Genomic DNA, 17,951 nt, shown 5'->3' with positions numbered 1-17,951 from the left:
AGCATGTAGAGGTGTGTTGTGAATGGTGGAGAAGGATCTGGGAGTTCTGGTAGATCACAAGCTTAATAATGGCATGCAATGACAAGCTGCGGTTTTTAAAGTGAGCAAAATCCTGTCTTGTATTAAAAGAGGTATAGACTCCAGAGAGAGACATATCATATTACCCCGGTACAAATCATTAGTAACACCTCATCTGGAATATGCAGTTCAGTTTTGGGCACCAATTCACAAAAAGAACATTGGGGAACTGGAAAAAGTACAGAGAAGGGCAACCAAACTGATAAGAGGCATGGAGGAGATCAGCTATGAGGAAAGATTAGAGGAACTGAATTTATTGTCTTGAGAAGAGGAGATTAAGGGAGGATATGATCAACATGTATAAATACATCAGTGGTTCATATAGTGAACTCAGTGTAGAGCGATTCACCCTGAGGTCATCAGAGGACAAGGGAACACTCTTTACGTCTGGAGGAAAAGAAATGTAATCTCCAAACACGGAAAGGTTTCTTCACAGTGAGAACGGTGAAAATGTGGAATAGACTTCCTCAAGAGTTGGTTCTAGTCAGCTCAGTGGATTGCTTCAAAAAAGACCTGGATTCTTTCTTAGATACACAGAATATAATTGGATACTAACATTTATAGGCAAAGTTGATCCAGGAAATATCCGATTGCCTCTCGGGGGATCAGGAAGGAATTTTTTTCCCAGCAGGAGCAAATTGGATCATGCTTTGCTGGGTTTTTTTTTCCTTCCTCTGGATCAACTGTGAGTATAGGATTATAACTTTTTTTTCTATGGTTGAACTGGATGGACTTTTATCTTTTTTCAGCCAGACTAACTATGTAACTATGAATGGGAAGAATGTGTGATGATTGGCTATAGGTTTTGTGGAAGTGTGTCTGAATAGGTTGCGACTGGCTGGCCTTTTTCAGAGGCTTGTCAGGATGCTGTGTGTTTTTAGGTTGTAGTTGGGTTTCTCCTTGGGAAGGGATTATAGCTGGACTCCACGATTACCGTTCCTCTCTCAGTCTTTTCACCCTCTCCGCAATCTTCTGTTTATCTTGCTCCTCCTGGGCTTTCTGCTCTGCTGTTTCTCTCTGAATGCGCTCGTGTAATGCTTCAAAGTCCTTTGCTATGACTCCTAATAACCAGTTCAGTCCTTTCCTAATGTGATTATCGATTTTCTTCCCGTAGCCAAGGGCTGCTGAACACGGTTCCTAAAAAGTGATAAAAAGATTATCATTTAGGTGTATGTGATGCAAAGAAAGCGTCATAAGCCAAAAAAAAAAAATGGGAAGTTCCACTCTAAAAGTATAGTAAAACTTTTAAAACAGACCCTAACAGAAGGATATGCGCTGTACAGAGTGAATGTACATTGAGGCATGAGGAGATCCAGTAGTCCTGATGCCAGCCTAATTGTGGAATAACCAATAATGACTGTAGTGATTGGCTGTTCACAAATTTTCCAGACATTGGTTTACTAGTTCCCTGGATTGATGACAGACAGCCAGAGAACTAGCTTTTACAGGAGGACAAGTCAGCAGTACCACCCTTCAGAAATACTAAAGCCTTGCAATTTTTACAAAAAATAATTAAATGTAGTACTGAGTCATAAGGAACTATTGTCCAAACAGTTTAAAGTCACACACTAGTAACTTCTGGCCGGGGAGCATTGGACAAGCCACCAAATCATAGTATTCAGGACTACATGTCCCATAAGCTGTTGCACTACCAATCATGCATTACCATCTTTGTTTAAATTATTTTTTTATTTTTAATTGCAAAGCAGGATGCTGATATGCACAATCAGCTTGAGAAGATGATATAGAGAAGGCTCTCCTCTGCCTTTCTGGGTAGTGAATGACAGCCGATCCCAAGGCAGTTTCCAGGGAAGGAGCAGAGGTGGGTCTTCTGAATGTATACATCTCAGGCTGCATGTGCGTGCTCACGCCAAGATGTAGCCCCAGCCTGAGAATCTGCACGATAGGGTGGCCTTATAGGGTGCTACAAAAGAAAGAAGCCACCTTAATACCAGAAAAATAGTAAAAAAAAAAATGTTTTCCATTTAGCTGTATATGTCTTGCTACTACCATAACCCACCACCAAATAAGCCAAAATAATTTCTCCTGCTCCTGACAATCTCAGCGATACCACATATGTGTATGTTAGCTGTTGTTTGTACCCAGAGTATGGCTCAGAAACAATAGTGCGCATTTTAGTTTTTTTTTTTTTTTTTTTGACAGTGATACTAATTTAAAGATTAATAAAAAGAAACAAAAAAAAAAAACTGACCTTGACCCAAACACTAACACTGGCACTGACCTAGATCAAACATTGATCTAAGTACTTTTTTTTTTTTTTTTTCATTTTAAATATTTTTATTTATATATTTTACAAACACTTTTTTTTGTTTTACAGATACAATGTATCTCTCTCCTCCATTCAGAGAGAGAAAACACAAGGACGGGTTTCACAGTGACTGATCACTGTGATAGCCAATTGGAAGCTATCACAGTGATCAGGTGACTCGAAATCAGGAGTTCCGGGTCCCGATCGTTAGAACGGGACCCAGGGCTTTCAGTGAGACCCAGGTCTCTGTCTTTGGAGCGTGCCATGCAGCATGCTCCCAACACAAAGACAGGTACACAAATAAGCAGCCCCATGGAAAAAAGCCCAGTCCAGTCGGCCCACATATTTGCATACAGTCGGCATGAAGGGGTTAACCCTTTGAGGACCGTAAGATTTTGGAACGGCAAAAAAATCAATTTTTTTGTTTTTAAAGTTTGTACAATTCAGTTGCTGTAACTAAGCCATTTCATGAAATAATTGGCAAAAAGCTAGATCCATTTGTTGTTTGTTGATAAGAACTAATATTTTGACTCAAACCCAAAAAAAAAAAAAAAAAAGAGTTTTAAGTTCTTAATCAGACGATACACGCAATTGAAAACATGGGACAAATACGTCCCTTGTTCCTCAAAGGGTTAAAGAAAAATTTACCCAAAACTATCATTTCCATTCCTTGTGTCTGGATGCACCTTTCTAGTCCTTTCTCCAGAGATAAACATGAACTCTCAGAAATCCATTTGCTCATGTTTGTTCCTGTAGCTGGACTGAGAGATACCTTTGGACATCTGGATGGTGATCCCACATCCAACCATCCTCTGACATACATGGCCGGATTTACATGCAGGGAATAATTTAGCTAAACATGCCGCCCATCATCGAGCAGACAGCACTACAGATATACAGCTAGGAGATGACTCTTACTCACAATTTGACATAGACACTTGTGTTCATTGACCAGCTTCTCCAGCGAAAGATATTCGATGATATCAGCTTCAGCCATGGCCCCCTCGCGGTCCTGTTTATTTGCCAAGCTGTATTGTTAAGAGGAAACAAATATGTGTACATAGTTATTGGTCTTCTATGGTCCACTATGTTCATCTGCTGAAAATATTTCTTGGTATAAAAGTAGAACATTTTGGGTCACAGTAATGATTCATTCTTTCTTGCTACCGAAAAAAAACTGGTTGCCACATTTTTCAGGCATTTTTTAATGATAAAAGTATTCCTTTAGCCAATGAAATGTGAACACTAGAAGTGTATAAAGCAGAAGAGGATGGAGAGGAGTAATTAAAGGGGAGGTGGACTAGTTTTGACTCCAGTGGTAGAAACTTCTCAAAAACAAATGTGACATTTTCCATTTTTAAATGACAAAGCTGACTTTTTGGTTATAGCTTGGGCATAGTGGGATCTTTAAGGATTCTTTCCTTCCAAAACGGATATCTCAGCATTTGCTAGATACTGGAAATTAACACCTTCCCGCCCAGCCTATAGCAGATTGACGGCCGGGCGGGACATTCACCATTATGACATCCTGTCAAAACGAGCCGCGGGGCGGTGCGATCTGTTACCGGCTGTGTCCCCAGGACACAGCCAATGACATATCACTACATCGGCCCGTTGACCAATCACAGCAGATCACAAGTCAATTGTATACAATGGATGGCTTCCTGTCATGCCATCCATTATATACAATTATGTTGTTAGTTGTGACTGGTCAAGGCAGCCACATGATACAGACAGGGCCAATCACAGCCCATCTGTATCATGTGATCAGCTTTGCCCAATCACAGCTAATCACAACAAAAGACTGAATGAATCAGTTTCATTCAGTAACAATGATTGCAAATATCAATGAAATACATTAGTATTAGCAATCATAACGTGTTAAAAAAAAAACCTGATCACTTGCCCAGAGTATTTCAGTGTTACTATGGTAAGATTGTATTGCTTTGGTCACAGTGTGATGAAAAATAAAATAGTAAAAAAAAGAAAAAATTTAATAAAAAATAAAATAGAAACATTTGAAAAAAAATACAAATTCAATTATTATTATTGTTTTCACCAAAGAAATGTAGCAGAATACATTTTGACCTAAATTTATGAAGAAATGTTATTTGCAAAATTTTATAACAGAAATGAAGAAAAGTGTGTTTGTTTTCAAAAGTTTCAGGTGTTTTTTATTTAGCAAAAAATAAAAAACTCAGTGGTAATAAATACCACCAAAAGAAAGCTCTATTTGTGTGAAAAAAATGATAAAAATTGCGTATGGCTACAATGTTGCATGACCGTGCAACTGTCATTCAAAGTGCGACAGCGCTGAAAGCTGAAATTTGGCCTAGGCAGGAAGGGTATTTAAGTGGTTAAAAAACCACGTGACAATTTCATCTCTCTAAGACCTTGTTGGTGAGATCGCTGAGCTGGGTTCTAAGGTATGCACACCTGCTGTGGTCACTATGAGAGATTCCCACCAATGGCGCTGGATTTTTTTTTCTTTAACATGCAGTATCATGAATAATGCAAGGAGATGGAACACCCAGAGGTAGGTGTGAACATCTAAACCTCCAAGCGGGAAGGGGGCAAAGTCAGAAACTGTCAGATCACCTCAGTGGGAGCCAATAGGGCAGCACAGTGGCTAAATGGTTAGCACTTCCGCCTGGCAGTACTAGGGTCGCTGGTTCAAATCCCAACCCCGGCACCACCTGCCTGGAGTTTGCATGTTCTCCCTGTGACTGCGTGGGTTTCCTCCGGGTACTCCGATTTCCTCCCGGTACTCCGATTTCCTCCCACACTCCAAAGACATGCTGGTAGGTTAATTGGCTCCTGTCTAAATTGTCCCTAGTATTTGTATGTATGAATGTGAGTTAGGGACCTTAGATTGTACGCCCCTTGAGGGTTAGGGACTGATGTGAATGTACAATAAATATGTAAAGTGCTGCGTAAATTGACGGCGCTATATAAGTACCTGAAATGAAATAAATAGGTGACTCTGCCCATCAGAATCCATCTACAACCTTAACATCAGTAGCCAGCTTCTTTAACCTGTGGCCGTACTTACACCAAAACTGGCTTTCCAGCGATCCTGGGATGCCGCAGAACTTCAGCAACTGTCTCCTTGGTCTCCTCCATTCTATCCACATCACTGGAATCGATAACAAACACCACTCCATAGGACTCGGCATAGTAGTTCTTCCAGATACCTCGGATCTGCTTCCCACCGCCCAGGTCAAATATCGTGATGTCAAACCTCCCCTGCTTAATGTCTGCTTTGGAGAATCCTACTGTTGGAGCCACATCTTCTGGAGATTCTGTTACAAAAGAGCCAAAGGTTTGGGGTACGTCATTTAATAAAACAGAACAGAAAACAATGTCTGAGCTATGGGTGTAAAATTGATTTCTAAAGCCTGTAAACAAGAGACCCACATGGGCCCCAAACATCCCACCAACCATGAACCTGATACTGTGCATACAGACACTGATAATATTTTATTCAATCATATGCAATGTGAGATTATTAGTTAAAAAGGATTTCTGTTTTTTTTAGAATCTATTTTTCCCCAGCTAAAACCACTAGTCCACCCCAAAGTGATATTTTAGTAGTAGGTTAAAAGGCAATCTCTCCAAAGTAAGGAGATACTCACTCTTAAGCTCACCATACAATCTGATTGTACAATCTCCTCCTATCAAACTATGTACTACAAGGGCCTGCCTGATTTGATTGGTTAGACTAGGTTGGTATTACATTGGTAAATCTAAACATGATTGTACAGACAGATTGTACCATGAATGGTGACCCATAGTTTTCACTAGAACAGGATTCTCATTGGGAGATTTCTCATGACAACTCAAAGTTTGGATGTCCCATTCCTTTCTGTACCAGAGACAACAGTTACCAGAACCAACAGTAAAGGTGAATCACCTCAGCAGGGCCGCAGATGACAATACAGAGGTTCCAACCCTTTCATACACAATAGAAAAATTCTTGGCTTTACATATATTTTGCCAACCCACCACAGTACTTTTACTGCGGCAGGGTGGCAGCTACAGGCACCACGATGTACTGGTACATTGCTGCCTGTTCCTGGGTTTGGGGTGCACGCGCACGTCCCCCTCCAGCCTACTCCTCTGTGATTGGACACAGTAGGAGTTGCCAGCCAATGATTCATGATCAAATCACAGCCTAAAGGTCTGTGTTGGTAAACAGCACAGAGCTCTATTCAGAGGAAGTGATCGCTTGCTAGGGAAAAGAAATAAATCGATCTGTAGTACAACGCAGCACACAGTAAGCACATTACCACTTGCTAGACACAATTAACCCCTTGATTTCCCGTAGATGTTAACCCCTTCCCAGCCAGTGTCATTAGTACAGTAAGTTACTGTATTAGGCTCCATGCACACTAGAGTTTTTTTTAAGTTCCTAGAAGCTGCCATCAGCATTTTTTTCTGCTCGTAAATAGTGTTATCCTATGTGTCCATGCAAATTATTTTAGGCTAGTACCATTTTTCAAGCTTCAGTGTTTAGGAGCAGAAACAAAATAGTTTGTATAGGGTTTTTGGGACCATTTTTCCAGCAGAAAAAAAATTGGATCGTGCTTTGCTGGGTTTTTTTGCCTTCCTCTGGATCAACTGTGGGTATAGGATTATAACTTTTTTTTTTTTTATGGTTGAACTGTATGTGTTTGCCTTTTTTCAGCCAGACTAACTATGTAACTATATCCTGAAATGTAAAAAAATGTAGCACTTTCCTCCTTGTTGTTGAATGGTCACGTTTATTTGTTCCATGAACTTGGATTAGATGTTCACTGCATACGACAGTGGTATGCATTCCTCTACATTTGTTTGTTACATACTCTGCTCTTGTTTAGCAGAGCTTCTGGTTTACTGTTCTGTATTTCTGAACTCCGTTGCTCAGTGATACAGTGGGACAGAGTAGAACAAATGTCCCCCAATCAGGGTCGGACCAGGACTGTCACTCACCTCCCTGGATGCCTTTCACAGTTGCGGTCTTGCCAGCGTTGTCCAGCCCTACCATGACCAAAGTCACCTTCCTGCAAGTCACAAAAGGAAACCAATTAGAAGAGATAAATGGACAGCAGAAGCTGATATAAAAGAACAGTATTTAAATGTGTCTACATTTTGTTAAGGTGTCTTGTGTTATGAAAAGTCACAAGACTGCAGATGGTCACACAGCAGTATATAAAGAGTTCCTAACAACTGATTGGCTGTGAAAGGTCATATGAGGTTTAGTGTATCAGTTCTTACTAAGACATATGCAGGAAGCAGCCTGTGAACTTTTCCTATAAAAGCTATGAGCGACTGAAGCTATACATGGAAATTTATTGTTTCTCCACAGCAATGGGCTTCCTACCATACACAACAATAGTTCTTGGCCTTACTCATGTCTGCATAGCATTCACAGCATAGACAGTGGCCATTCTTTGTTTCTGACGCCTACTGTCCTGTGATCTCTTAGACCAGAGAGAAGTTGGTTTAGTACTTTATACAGTAGCTGAAGAATATGTAAGCTGGCCATACACTGTGTGTGGTCATCCTGGAAGTCAAACCTTTGGTCAACATCTATCAAAGAGACATGCTGGAATTTTTTTCTTGATCACCAGCTGTAGCCACTCATCAGTATATTGCGACTGTCAGCTGTCAGAATACAATGTTCCAGCAGGAGACAGGACTCCTCCAGCCACCCAGTTTGTGTGGAAGGAGAGATCTGTTACGTTTTTTTTACGGTCAGCCCACTGGCTGAATAAAAAAATATAAAAAATAAGTGTATGGCCAGCTTAAAGCAGAACTAAGGTCCACAATACTTCAATGATCCAAGGTCCCTTCTTGGCATCTTGCTTTCTATTACAGAGATAGACTTACCTATTTTCTTTTGTATAAATGTGGGATAATGTGACATGCTTTAATGGTTATTCCCCTGGATAACAGAACCTGTTGTTTTGTTTTTAGGATCTGGAATTGTCATGCAGCGCACTATCCTATTGTTGGCTATGTGATGTTGACTGATGCTCCGATTCTTTTGTAAATCTCACTTTCATGGTGGTGGAGGATTGTCCATTTGAGAGTATACTTTGTACTATTCATGCTGTGCATGCTGCATTTACTCTTTAGTTAACTAAAATCCAGTATAAAAAAAAAAAAAAAATCAGACAGGTCCTTGCAGCACAAGTTGATAGTGGATCTAAAGAAGATTGTACAATCAGATTGTATAGCATATGGTCATCCTAAAGCCAGCCATAGATGGATCGAAATTCACCAGTTCGGCATGGACTGGCCAAATTTCACACTATGAGCAGATTGGTTGTACAAGTCGATCTCTCGATCAACTTGTGTACAACCAGCCTGTAGTTTTTTTTTTTTAATTTGATCAGCGCCGCAGGCTATAGCCAGCAACACTGATCGCGGTAATCTGGCGTCAGGAAACCCTCCTCGCTGTCAGAATACAATAGCTCTGCGGGAGGAACTCCCTCATCAACCCGCTGGTTGAATGAAAATAAATGTATAATGTATGGTCTGTCTAAGAAATATTTCAGTACACATCTACATATGCTTTGCTGATGTTATCCTTCTCTTTCCAAACAGACAAAAGTAGATCTGTCTTATTTCTGCCTCCCCAGTCATGTGATTTCAGATACCCGAGTTGCAGCTTATATCACATCTAAGAGAACTAATACTCAGGATCATACAGATTAGGAAAGCTTTAGCTTATGAGCTGTGGCTCCGCAGAAGGCCAGGGAAAATTCAGCAACCTGTCATACAAAAGGTGTGTATAGGTGTACGTAGCATGGGGTTACCTGGCAAGCGTGACTGCACCATGAGCAGCCAGGGCTATAGAAATACTGCAAATATATTGGCATGGGCAAAGAATGTCAAAAGTTCTAACCCTAATTCAAAACGTGGAGGAGAAAATGTGTCTTTGTTTCAATCTGTGTCTCTGTTAGTGCTCTTTAACCACTTGCCCTCCAGAAGATTTACCCCCCTTCCTGACCATGCCGTTTTGTGCGACACAGCACTGCGTTACTTTAACTGACAACTGCGCGGTCATGCAACGCTGCACCCAAATGAAATTTACTTCCTATTTTTCCCACAAATATAGCTTTCTTACGGTGGTATTTGATCACTTGTATAGTTTTTATTTTTTTGCGCTATAAACAAAAAAAAGACCGTCAATTATGGAAAAAAACAAAAAAAAAAAAACCTATATTTTTTACTTTTTGCTATTGTCCAGTAAAAAAAATTAAAAATCTAATTTTGTCATAAATTTAGGCCAAAATGTATTCTGCTCCATGTCTTTGCTAACAAAAAAAATCTCAATACGTGTAAATTAATTGGTTTATGTGAAAGTTAGAGCGTCTACAAATGGCAGTATATATACTGGAATTTGTTTATTTTTTTTTTTACTAGTAATGGCGGCGATCAGCAATTGTGGTGGGCATTCTGACACTGGGGGGGGGGGACTGACTTCTTGTCACTGACATCCTCAGTGACACCAATACAGCGATCAGTGCTAATAAAAAGGACTGATGCTGTACTAATGGCACTGGGCAGGAAGGGGTTAACATGTGGATCGAGCAAAGGGTTGTGTGCTGTTTTACAATGTGGGCTGTGTGTGTTTCACTGTAAGCACACTGCTTTGCATGGGTCTGCTATGTAGAGCTATACAAAGCAGTGTGCAGGGGCTGAAAGGGGAGAGATCTGTATTGTTTATATACAGGTCTCTCCCCTGTCGGAAATCCTCGGAGATCTCCGAGTGCTGGCGGGGAATCACCAGCCAGGGCCTGGTGATTGACAGCCAAGGCTGCGAATGGCAATATACATGATTTTGCGCACCTGTAGCAGTATTTCTGCTATAGGGCGGCACGGAAGCAGTTAATGTAGGCAGCAAAGGTACAGTAAAACAGAAGGATGATCTGTGTTTTTACTGCCCCCCAACCTACGTTTTTACATGGTGGCCACTTGGGGAGGTATACATAGTTGCCACCGCAACACTTTGTGAAAAAAGTTTTAAGGCATGTCACATTTGGTATGTGGTTCTGTTTGCAAATGTGCCCTCTAAAGTATTTCATGTACAGTATTTCAATGTAAAATATCCCTTGGGATTGAACCCCCCCAAGCAATTCAAAAGGCAGCAGTATCAACTCCTGAGAACCAACTCTAAACCACCTCAAAAAGGTGACTCACCACAGATTACTTTTTAGAGGTGAGTGTAAACCCTTGTGAATGGGGCTTTAGTGAGATTTCCCATCACATACTGCCCTTACAAGAAATGAAGGGATACCTCTCCAATAGGGTCACCCCTACCTTCACCCAAAGCAAAACAAAACATTTTGGCTGGAGGTAGGTGTTAAAATTTACCAGCAGATCACCATTAATGCGTTATCTTACCTTACTGGTTGACGCCATCGTTTGAATAAATCCCGACAGCAATTGGCCATGAGGCTGAACATAGGAAATCCAGAATGGGAGTCAACGATAATAAATGGAGTTTTTGTTTTTATGAAGGCTCCAACATCCTGAATCGTCTGCAACACCGTCCAGGTTCCTCTAATTCAGATGTTTTATTATCTTGAAGACAGAGGATGGGAAGAGCATCAAACTGTCAACTGAATTTGTCTGCAAAATAAAAGGAGATAAACACTTTAAACCAGGAATAATACAATGGAGGTGCTCTCCATGCATTTTTATTCTGTTTTTTTCTTTTTTTTAACATATAGAAAACCTGATCAGTGTGAAAGCAGCTGAAATTTAAAATGATGATGGTGTAAAAAAAAAAAGAGATCAAGCATTTTTAAGAACAGACCCCTGTACAGGTATTGTCACCATCAAAGACATTGATCTGGATGAAGGAAATCTCTACATGTTTGTAGTGTGACTGTCACCCATGGTGAGCATGTTGTGTAAACAAGTACACTGTACTGCCATCTATCCTGTCAAAGGCTGGAGAATGTCTCGGGACTTCCAGGCACTTTAGCGGCTTCTGGCCATGTTTTTTATTATTTATTTATTTATTTCAGGTGATTATATAGCGCCGTCAATTACACAGCGCTTTACATATATATTGTACATTCACATCAGTCCCTAACCCTCAAGGAGCGTACAATATAAGGTCCCTAACTCACATTCATATACAAGGGCCAATTTAGACAGGATCCAATTAACCTACCAGCATGTCTTTGGAGTGTGGGAGGAAACTGGAGTACCCGGAGGAAACCCACGCAGGCGCCGGGAGAACATGCAAACTCCAGGCAGGAGGTGCCGTGGTTGGGATTCGAACTAACGACCCTAGTACTGCCAAGCGGAAGTGCTAACCATTTAACCACTGTGCTGCTCATTATGGACAATAAAGTGACGGACTGATAACTCATGGGGTCCCCGGGCAATAGGGGATCATGGGGCCCCTGTGTCCTTGCCCACACTCAAAATACACCCAAAAAAGCCTATAAAAAGGTACCAGGGGCATTTCATGGTTAAAATCACGTACCAAGGGGATGTTTAAATGTGGAAAATGTCAAATCTGCAAATATGTGGATCGTACGGATTCCTTTTATGACTCAGGAAATAACACTCATTATAAGATTCAGAGTCTCATAAACTGCTCCACAGTGAGAGTATTATATATCTTAACCTGTCCCTGTAAAAAGATGTATGTTGGTAAGACTAAAAGACAACTTAAAGTACGAATAGGTGAACATCTTAGAGACATTAGATCAAATGACCCTGACAGTAATCTTGCCCAACATTACGCTAAATATCATGGAGGTAAACTGGACGGTACAAAAGTAAAAGGTTTCTATGCACTGTACTTCCCACAAAGGAGAGGTGATTTTGACAGAGAACTGCTTAAAAAGGAGAAACATTGGATATATAAACTTGATACACTGTACCCTAAGGGGTTAAATGTGGAATGTGACCTCCAAGTGTTTTTGGAAAAATAGGTTTATAGGACTATGTACCTGTTTATTGCCATGCGGTGGGCAATCTATGGCATTTTTTTGTCTTTATAAAGGGTTGGACTTCAGATTAAATAACCCCAAAATAAACCTATATATATTGGGAATATTAACAAAAGTATGGATGATCTTATGGTATGAGCTTCAATATAGCTCTAAAAAATGTAAAAGGATTGATTGTCTGGTTAATTGTCCCTTAGTACCTCCTCTTTTTAAATAATAACCACACCATAGGATGGTTGCCTGAGAATTGGGGTATTTTTGTTGTAATGACCCTTATGAGAACTCTCAGGTTATATTGCCATCTTGTGGTGTCCTTTGGTAATTTACATTGTTTCCTAAAAAACCTGATTCAATGAATAGAATTGTTGATTCTCTGATTTATATCGCCATCTTCTGGTTAAAATGTGATAAAAGCGTTAATTGACTGGTATATTTAATTCATGATCTTTTGATCAATATATGCATTGTTAAAATTGCTAAGCCTCTCTCCTCTCTGTTGTCTCCAGCCGTCTGTCTTTTTAATTATATTCAACAAAGACCAGCAGTTGTGCTAAGTATTTAGCCCCCCTTTTTTTCTTCCATTTGGAACAATTGCAGGTTAGCTTTTTTGCATAAATGGGTGGGTCTTTACCCACTATAAATAGGAAATTGAAATGCAGTTGTTTCATTGGTCCTGACGAAGCTGAGTGAGATACGCCCATCGGCGAAACGCGTTGACGTCATACGTCAGATACGTCACTTCCGGTCATGCGCATTAGGTGGAACGCACGCTGACCCATAAGGAGGAAGCCATCTTTACATGCCATGAGGCAAGTGTGAGCAGCACAAGCGCCAAGAAGGGGCTGGAACCCGCGGTATATCGGCGGATGTCAGCGGTGGTTCCTAGGCCTCTGTGGCCGTGTATGGCAGTACCCATGAAGGACATCTCTTTCATTCCTAATACCCACAGCACAGGTGGTGAGTGGACTGTTACAGGACATTAGATATATGGTCCTCTGTGATCTATATGACCTATATATCTTATTGAGTGTATACTCTGTCAGTGACTTCCCACATATCATTTATCTTACTACAGGATGGGGACATCATGGTGCTTTGTATAGGATACAGGATATACCACATATATCTCAACGGGCAGAAGATCTTTTGGGATATGTCCTGTTTTCCCTACGAAAGGTGGTGTGTAGTCCACATATAGTGGTGAAGATACCATTTCAAGCAGAGTGCTGCTTTTTGCATCTTTTCTTCCACCCTGGGAATAAATGGGGCATTTTTTCATTCAAGAGCTCTAGGATACAGCTGTTTATATTACAGATGAATGGGCCCCAACCACTTGTGCCGGCACAGGAATGTATTGCATCATATATTTGACATTTATGTCTCCCCCCATACAGGCCTGAGGCTTGTTGTTCTCTTCTTGACGCCTATTGTGCTTGCTGCATTGTATACATGTGATACTTTTCCATAGTACAATTTTTGGATTCCCTGATTGGGATTCACCATAATGGTATTGTTCTACATATAATATTCAACATTATGGTATGCCTATGGTATAATTTTTGGATACACCTCTTTTGGGAAGTGTTCACCTATGTGTCTGTGCTACAGGGACATTAGACTCCTGCAGTCATTTTTTCTGTTGCACATGCATTCAGACCGGTCTTGGTGTTATTTTAGATGGTTTTAGGTCTGTGTGTATTGTCTCATACTGAGGTGATGGTAAACCAGGGCGAACGCCCATATGTCATATTTATATATGTGTAATAAAGCATAATTTTTGGAAATTTTTCTGAGTGTCACGTTCTGTTCATAATGTAGCCGCTTTCTCTGTGAATTTCTTTTCACAAATCCCCTTTTTTTGAATGCCTCTTTTGGCTACTGAATGGAGACCAAATATTGGGTGACATGATAATTCATTTGACAACCTCTTAATAACTATCTTTAATGCATTTCATGGAGCCCCCTACTGACGCCGGGCCCTCGGGCAGTGCCAGAGTGCTCGTATGGACACTAAAAAATATCCTCATTCTCCAAAAATAATCCATACACATCCACTACTTAATGACCCAGTAATCTGTTTCTTGCTGTGTTTTTCTACCTCCTTGAAACATCCTCTGCAAGCTCACACACCTCTCATTTTCCCCCTCACTTCCATTTACATAGTTCAGTTTAAAAAAAAAAAAAGACACATCCATGTAGTTCAACCATTAGCCTGGGTTCACACTAATGTGGGGCGGCACATCGCATGTGATTCGCACAGGAACAGCACTGCATTCCTGTGTGAATCACATGCAATTTCTGTGCGGTGAAATTTGAGCCATTTTGCATGGCTCAGATCACACCAATATAGTGCAGGACCCTTTTTTGTTGTCTGCACCAGAATCGGATCGCATGGGTATTCACACCTATGTGATCCGATTCTGCACATCGCACCGCGTTTTGCGAACAGATTTCAGGGTGTCATCAACTTAACATACACACCTGCAGCAGTTCGCAGGAACGGGGTGCGATCATGATGCGGTGTGGAAACCGCTGCAAATTCCGCACCACATCAGTGTGAACCTGGGCTTAAAAGGGAAACAAAAAATTATACAATCATATATATATATATATCTTCGATTGTACGCCCCTTGAGGGTTAGGGACCAATGTGAATGTACAATACATATATGTAAAGTGCTGCGTAAATTGACGGCGCTATATAAAGTACCTGAAATAAATACACACACATATATATATATATATATATATATATATATATATATATATATATATATATACCCAGCAAAGCATGATCCAATTTGCTCCAGCAGGAGAAAAAACTCCTTCCTAACACCCTGAGAGGCAATTGGTTATTCCCTGGATTAACTTTATCTATAAATATTAGTATCCAGTTATATTCTGTACATTTAGGAAAGAATCCAGACCTTTTTTTAAAGCAGTCTACTGAGCTGGCCAGAACCAACTCTTGAGGGAGTCTACTCCACATTTTCCCAGCTCTTACTGTGAAGAAACCTTTCCGTATCTGGAGATAAAATCTCTTTTCCTCCAGACATAAAGAGTGCCCCCCATTTGATGGAGTACTGCATGTTAAGGCCTTCTTCACACTTTTGGGTTTTTACATGAGTTGTAAAGCTAAATAACCAATGTGTCATAAGAAGCAATGTTATTCAGTGAGGTGGTTCAGATCCCTGCACTGCGGTGTACTACTGTTTGAAAAATGAGACTTAGTTGTGGTCATGTGCATTGCTCTATGCACACTGCAAATCCCATAGTACATCTCAGGAGCAAGAAAGAGAGAGTGACTACGTTTCTACATACATTGGGACCATGGAGGATGAATGTAGCCACCCTCTAACAGGAAGTCAGATCACAGCAGAAAGATAAATATTTATATATATATATACATACACAGACATATAAAAAATACTAACATTTACTATGTTGCGGCACAACACATTCATAAGCCCTGACTCTCCCATGTCATGAGTGGGTCCGGGGACTACATTTACTCTACAATACAGACATCACCTTGTGGTTTAAGTGGACACGTATGAAGATCTATGTACAACACATGATAATCCAATGTATTAAATAACCCCATACTAGGACATAATAATAATTATATATATAAAAAGTGTGGGGAGGTAAGTGGTCACAGAAGGCACACACTGACCTCTGACCTGATGACAGATGGGGGCACACTCTTGATAAAAGGTGGACAGCCCCTTTAAGATATCTACAGGCACCTTTGATCACCCCAGAAATATATAAATCCTCAGAATGATTTGTTGGCCTCCATCAGGACATGCTGAGATTTGTAGTCCTGCCCAGCTGGAGTGAAATGCCTGCCCAAAGGAATCTTCCCCACTACATGAGCCAGTGTCAGTGGATGTAACCAGGCAACACACAAACACATCAGGCCGTTCTCTGCACGTCTTACCTGCCTAGCCGGCTCCAGGAGAAGGACGGGGGCCCCTGTGATTGCCTCTCCCTGCATACAGGGGCCCTGGAGGGGGCGGAGTCTGAGGAGTACAGGGGGGACGGCGAGACCAGCAGGGACAACAAGGTAAGGGGGTTTAGAGGAGGCGTGACGTCAAGGCCATGTGACCGGGTCGGAGGTGGGGCTTCGAGAGGGAGAGGGAGGGCAGTGTGTTGGCTGTACAGATGTAATGCAATGTCTGGTGTGTGATAGAAGGAGGCTATATAATGTACAAGTGATCATTATAATACATACAGGGGCTATATAATGTACAGGTGATCATTATAATACATACAGGGGCTATATAATGTACAAGTGATCATTATAATACATACAGGGGCTATATAATGTACAGGTGATCATTATAATACATACAGGGGATATATAATGTACAAGTGATCATTATAATACACACAGGGGCTATATAATGTACAGGTGATCATTATAATACACACGGGCTATATAATGTATAGGTGATCATTGTAATACATACAGGGGCTATATAACATACAGGTGAGCATTATAATACATACAGGGGCTATATAATGTATAGGTGATCATTGTAATACATACAGGGGCTATATAACATACAGGTGAGCATTATAATACATACAGGGGCTATATAATGTACAGGTGATCATTATAATACGTACAGGGGCTATATAACGCACAGGTGATCATTATAATACATAGGAGGCTATATAATGTACAGGTGGTCATTATAATACATAGAAGGCTATATAATGTACAGGTGATCAATATAATACATGCAGGGGCTATATAATGTATAGGTGATCATTATAATACATAGAAGACTATATAATGTACAGGCGGTCATTATAATACATAGGAGGCTATATAATGTACAGGTGATCGTTATAATACGCACAGGGGCTATATAATGTACAAGTGATCATTATAATACGCACAGGGGCTATATAATGTACAGGTGATCATTATAATACACAAAGGGGCTTTATAATGTACAGGTGATCATTATAATATGTACAGGGGCTATATAATGTACAGGTGATCATTATAATACGTACAGGGGCTATATAACATACAGGTGATCATTATAATACATAGGAGGCTATATAATGTACAGGTGATCATTATAATACATACAGGGGCTATATAATGTACAGGTGATCATTATAATACATACAGGGGATATATAATGTATAGGTGATCATTATAATACATACAGGGGATATATAATGTACAGGTGATCATTATAATACATAGGAGGCTATATAATGTACAGGTGATCATTATAATACATAGAAGGCTAAATAATGTACAGGTGATCAATATAATACATGCAGGGGCTATATAATGTATAGGTGATCATTATAATACATAGAAGGCTATATAATGTACAGGTGGTCATTATAATACATAGAAGGCTATATAATGTATAGGTGATCGTTATAATACATAGGAGGCTATATAATGTACAGGTGATCGTTATAATACGCACAGGGGCTATATAATGTACAGGTGATCATTATAATACGCACAGGGGCTATATAATGTACAGGTGATCATTATAATACATAGGAGGCTATATAACGTACAGGTGATCATTATAATACATAGGAGGCTATATAATGTACACGTGATCATTATAATACATAGGAGGCTATATAATGTATAGG

General features: G+C 40.2%; 1 protein-coding gene across 1 annotated transcript in view; it reads right to left on the bottom strand.

Moving 5' to 3' along the window:
• The window catches only part of ARL13B (ARF like GTPase 13B), a 32,968-nt gene extending 16,561 nt beyond the window's left edge, over positions 1–16,407 (bottom strand). Inside the window, exons 1-6 of the mRNA XM_089675232.1 lie at positions 16,252–16,407; positions 10,742–10,969; positions 7,319–7,389; positions 5,400–5,649; positions 3,270–3,375; positions 1,013–1,215 (exon numbers count right to left, since the gene is read on the bottom strand). Coding sequence (XP_089531358.1) covers positions 1,013–1,215; positions 3,270–3,375; positions 5,400–5,649; positions 7,319–7,389; positions 10,742–10,803 — 692 coding nt within the window. The 5' untranslated portion in view covers positions 10,804–10,969; positions 16,252–16,407. The remainder of the gene's footprint in view (positions 1–1,012; positions 1,216–3,269; positions 3,376–5,399; positions 5,650–7,318; positions 7,390–10,741; positions 10,970–16,251) is intronic.
• Between the last annotated feature and the right edge of the window lie 1,544 nt (positions 16,408–17,951).

Source organism: Staurois parvus, unplaced genomic scaffold (genome assembly GCF_062004578.1).
Source record: "Staurois parvus isolate SC_StPar_1 unplaced genomic scaffold, SC_StPar_1.0 ptg000154l, whole genome shotgun sequence".
NCBI classification, from domain to species: domain Eukaryota; kingdom Metazoa; phylum Chordata; class Amphibia; order Anura; family Ranidae; genus Staurois; species Staurois parvus.
The sequence above is the reverse complement of the archived record's forward strand: the minus strand, read 5'-3'. Positions and strand labels throughout refer to the sequence as shown.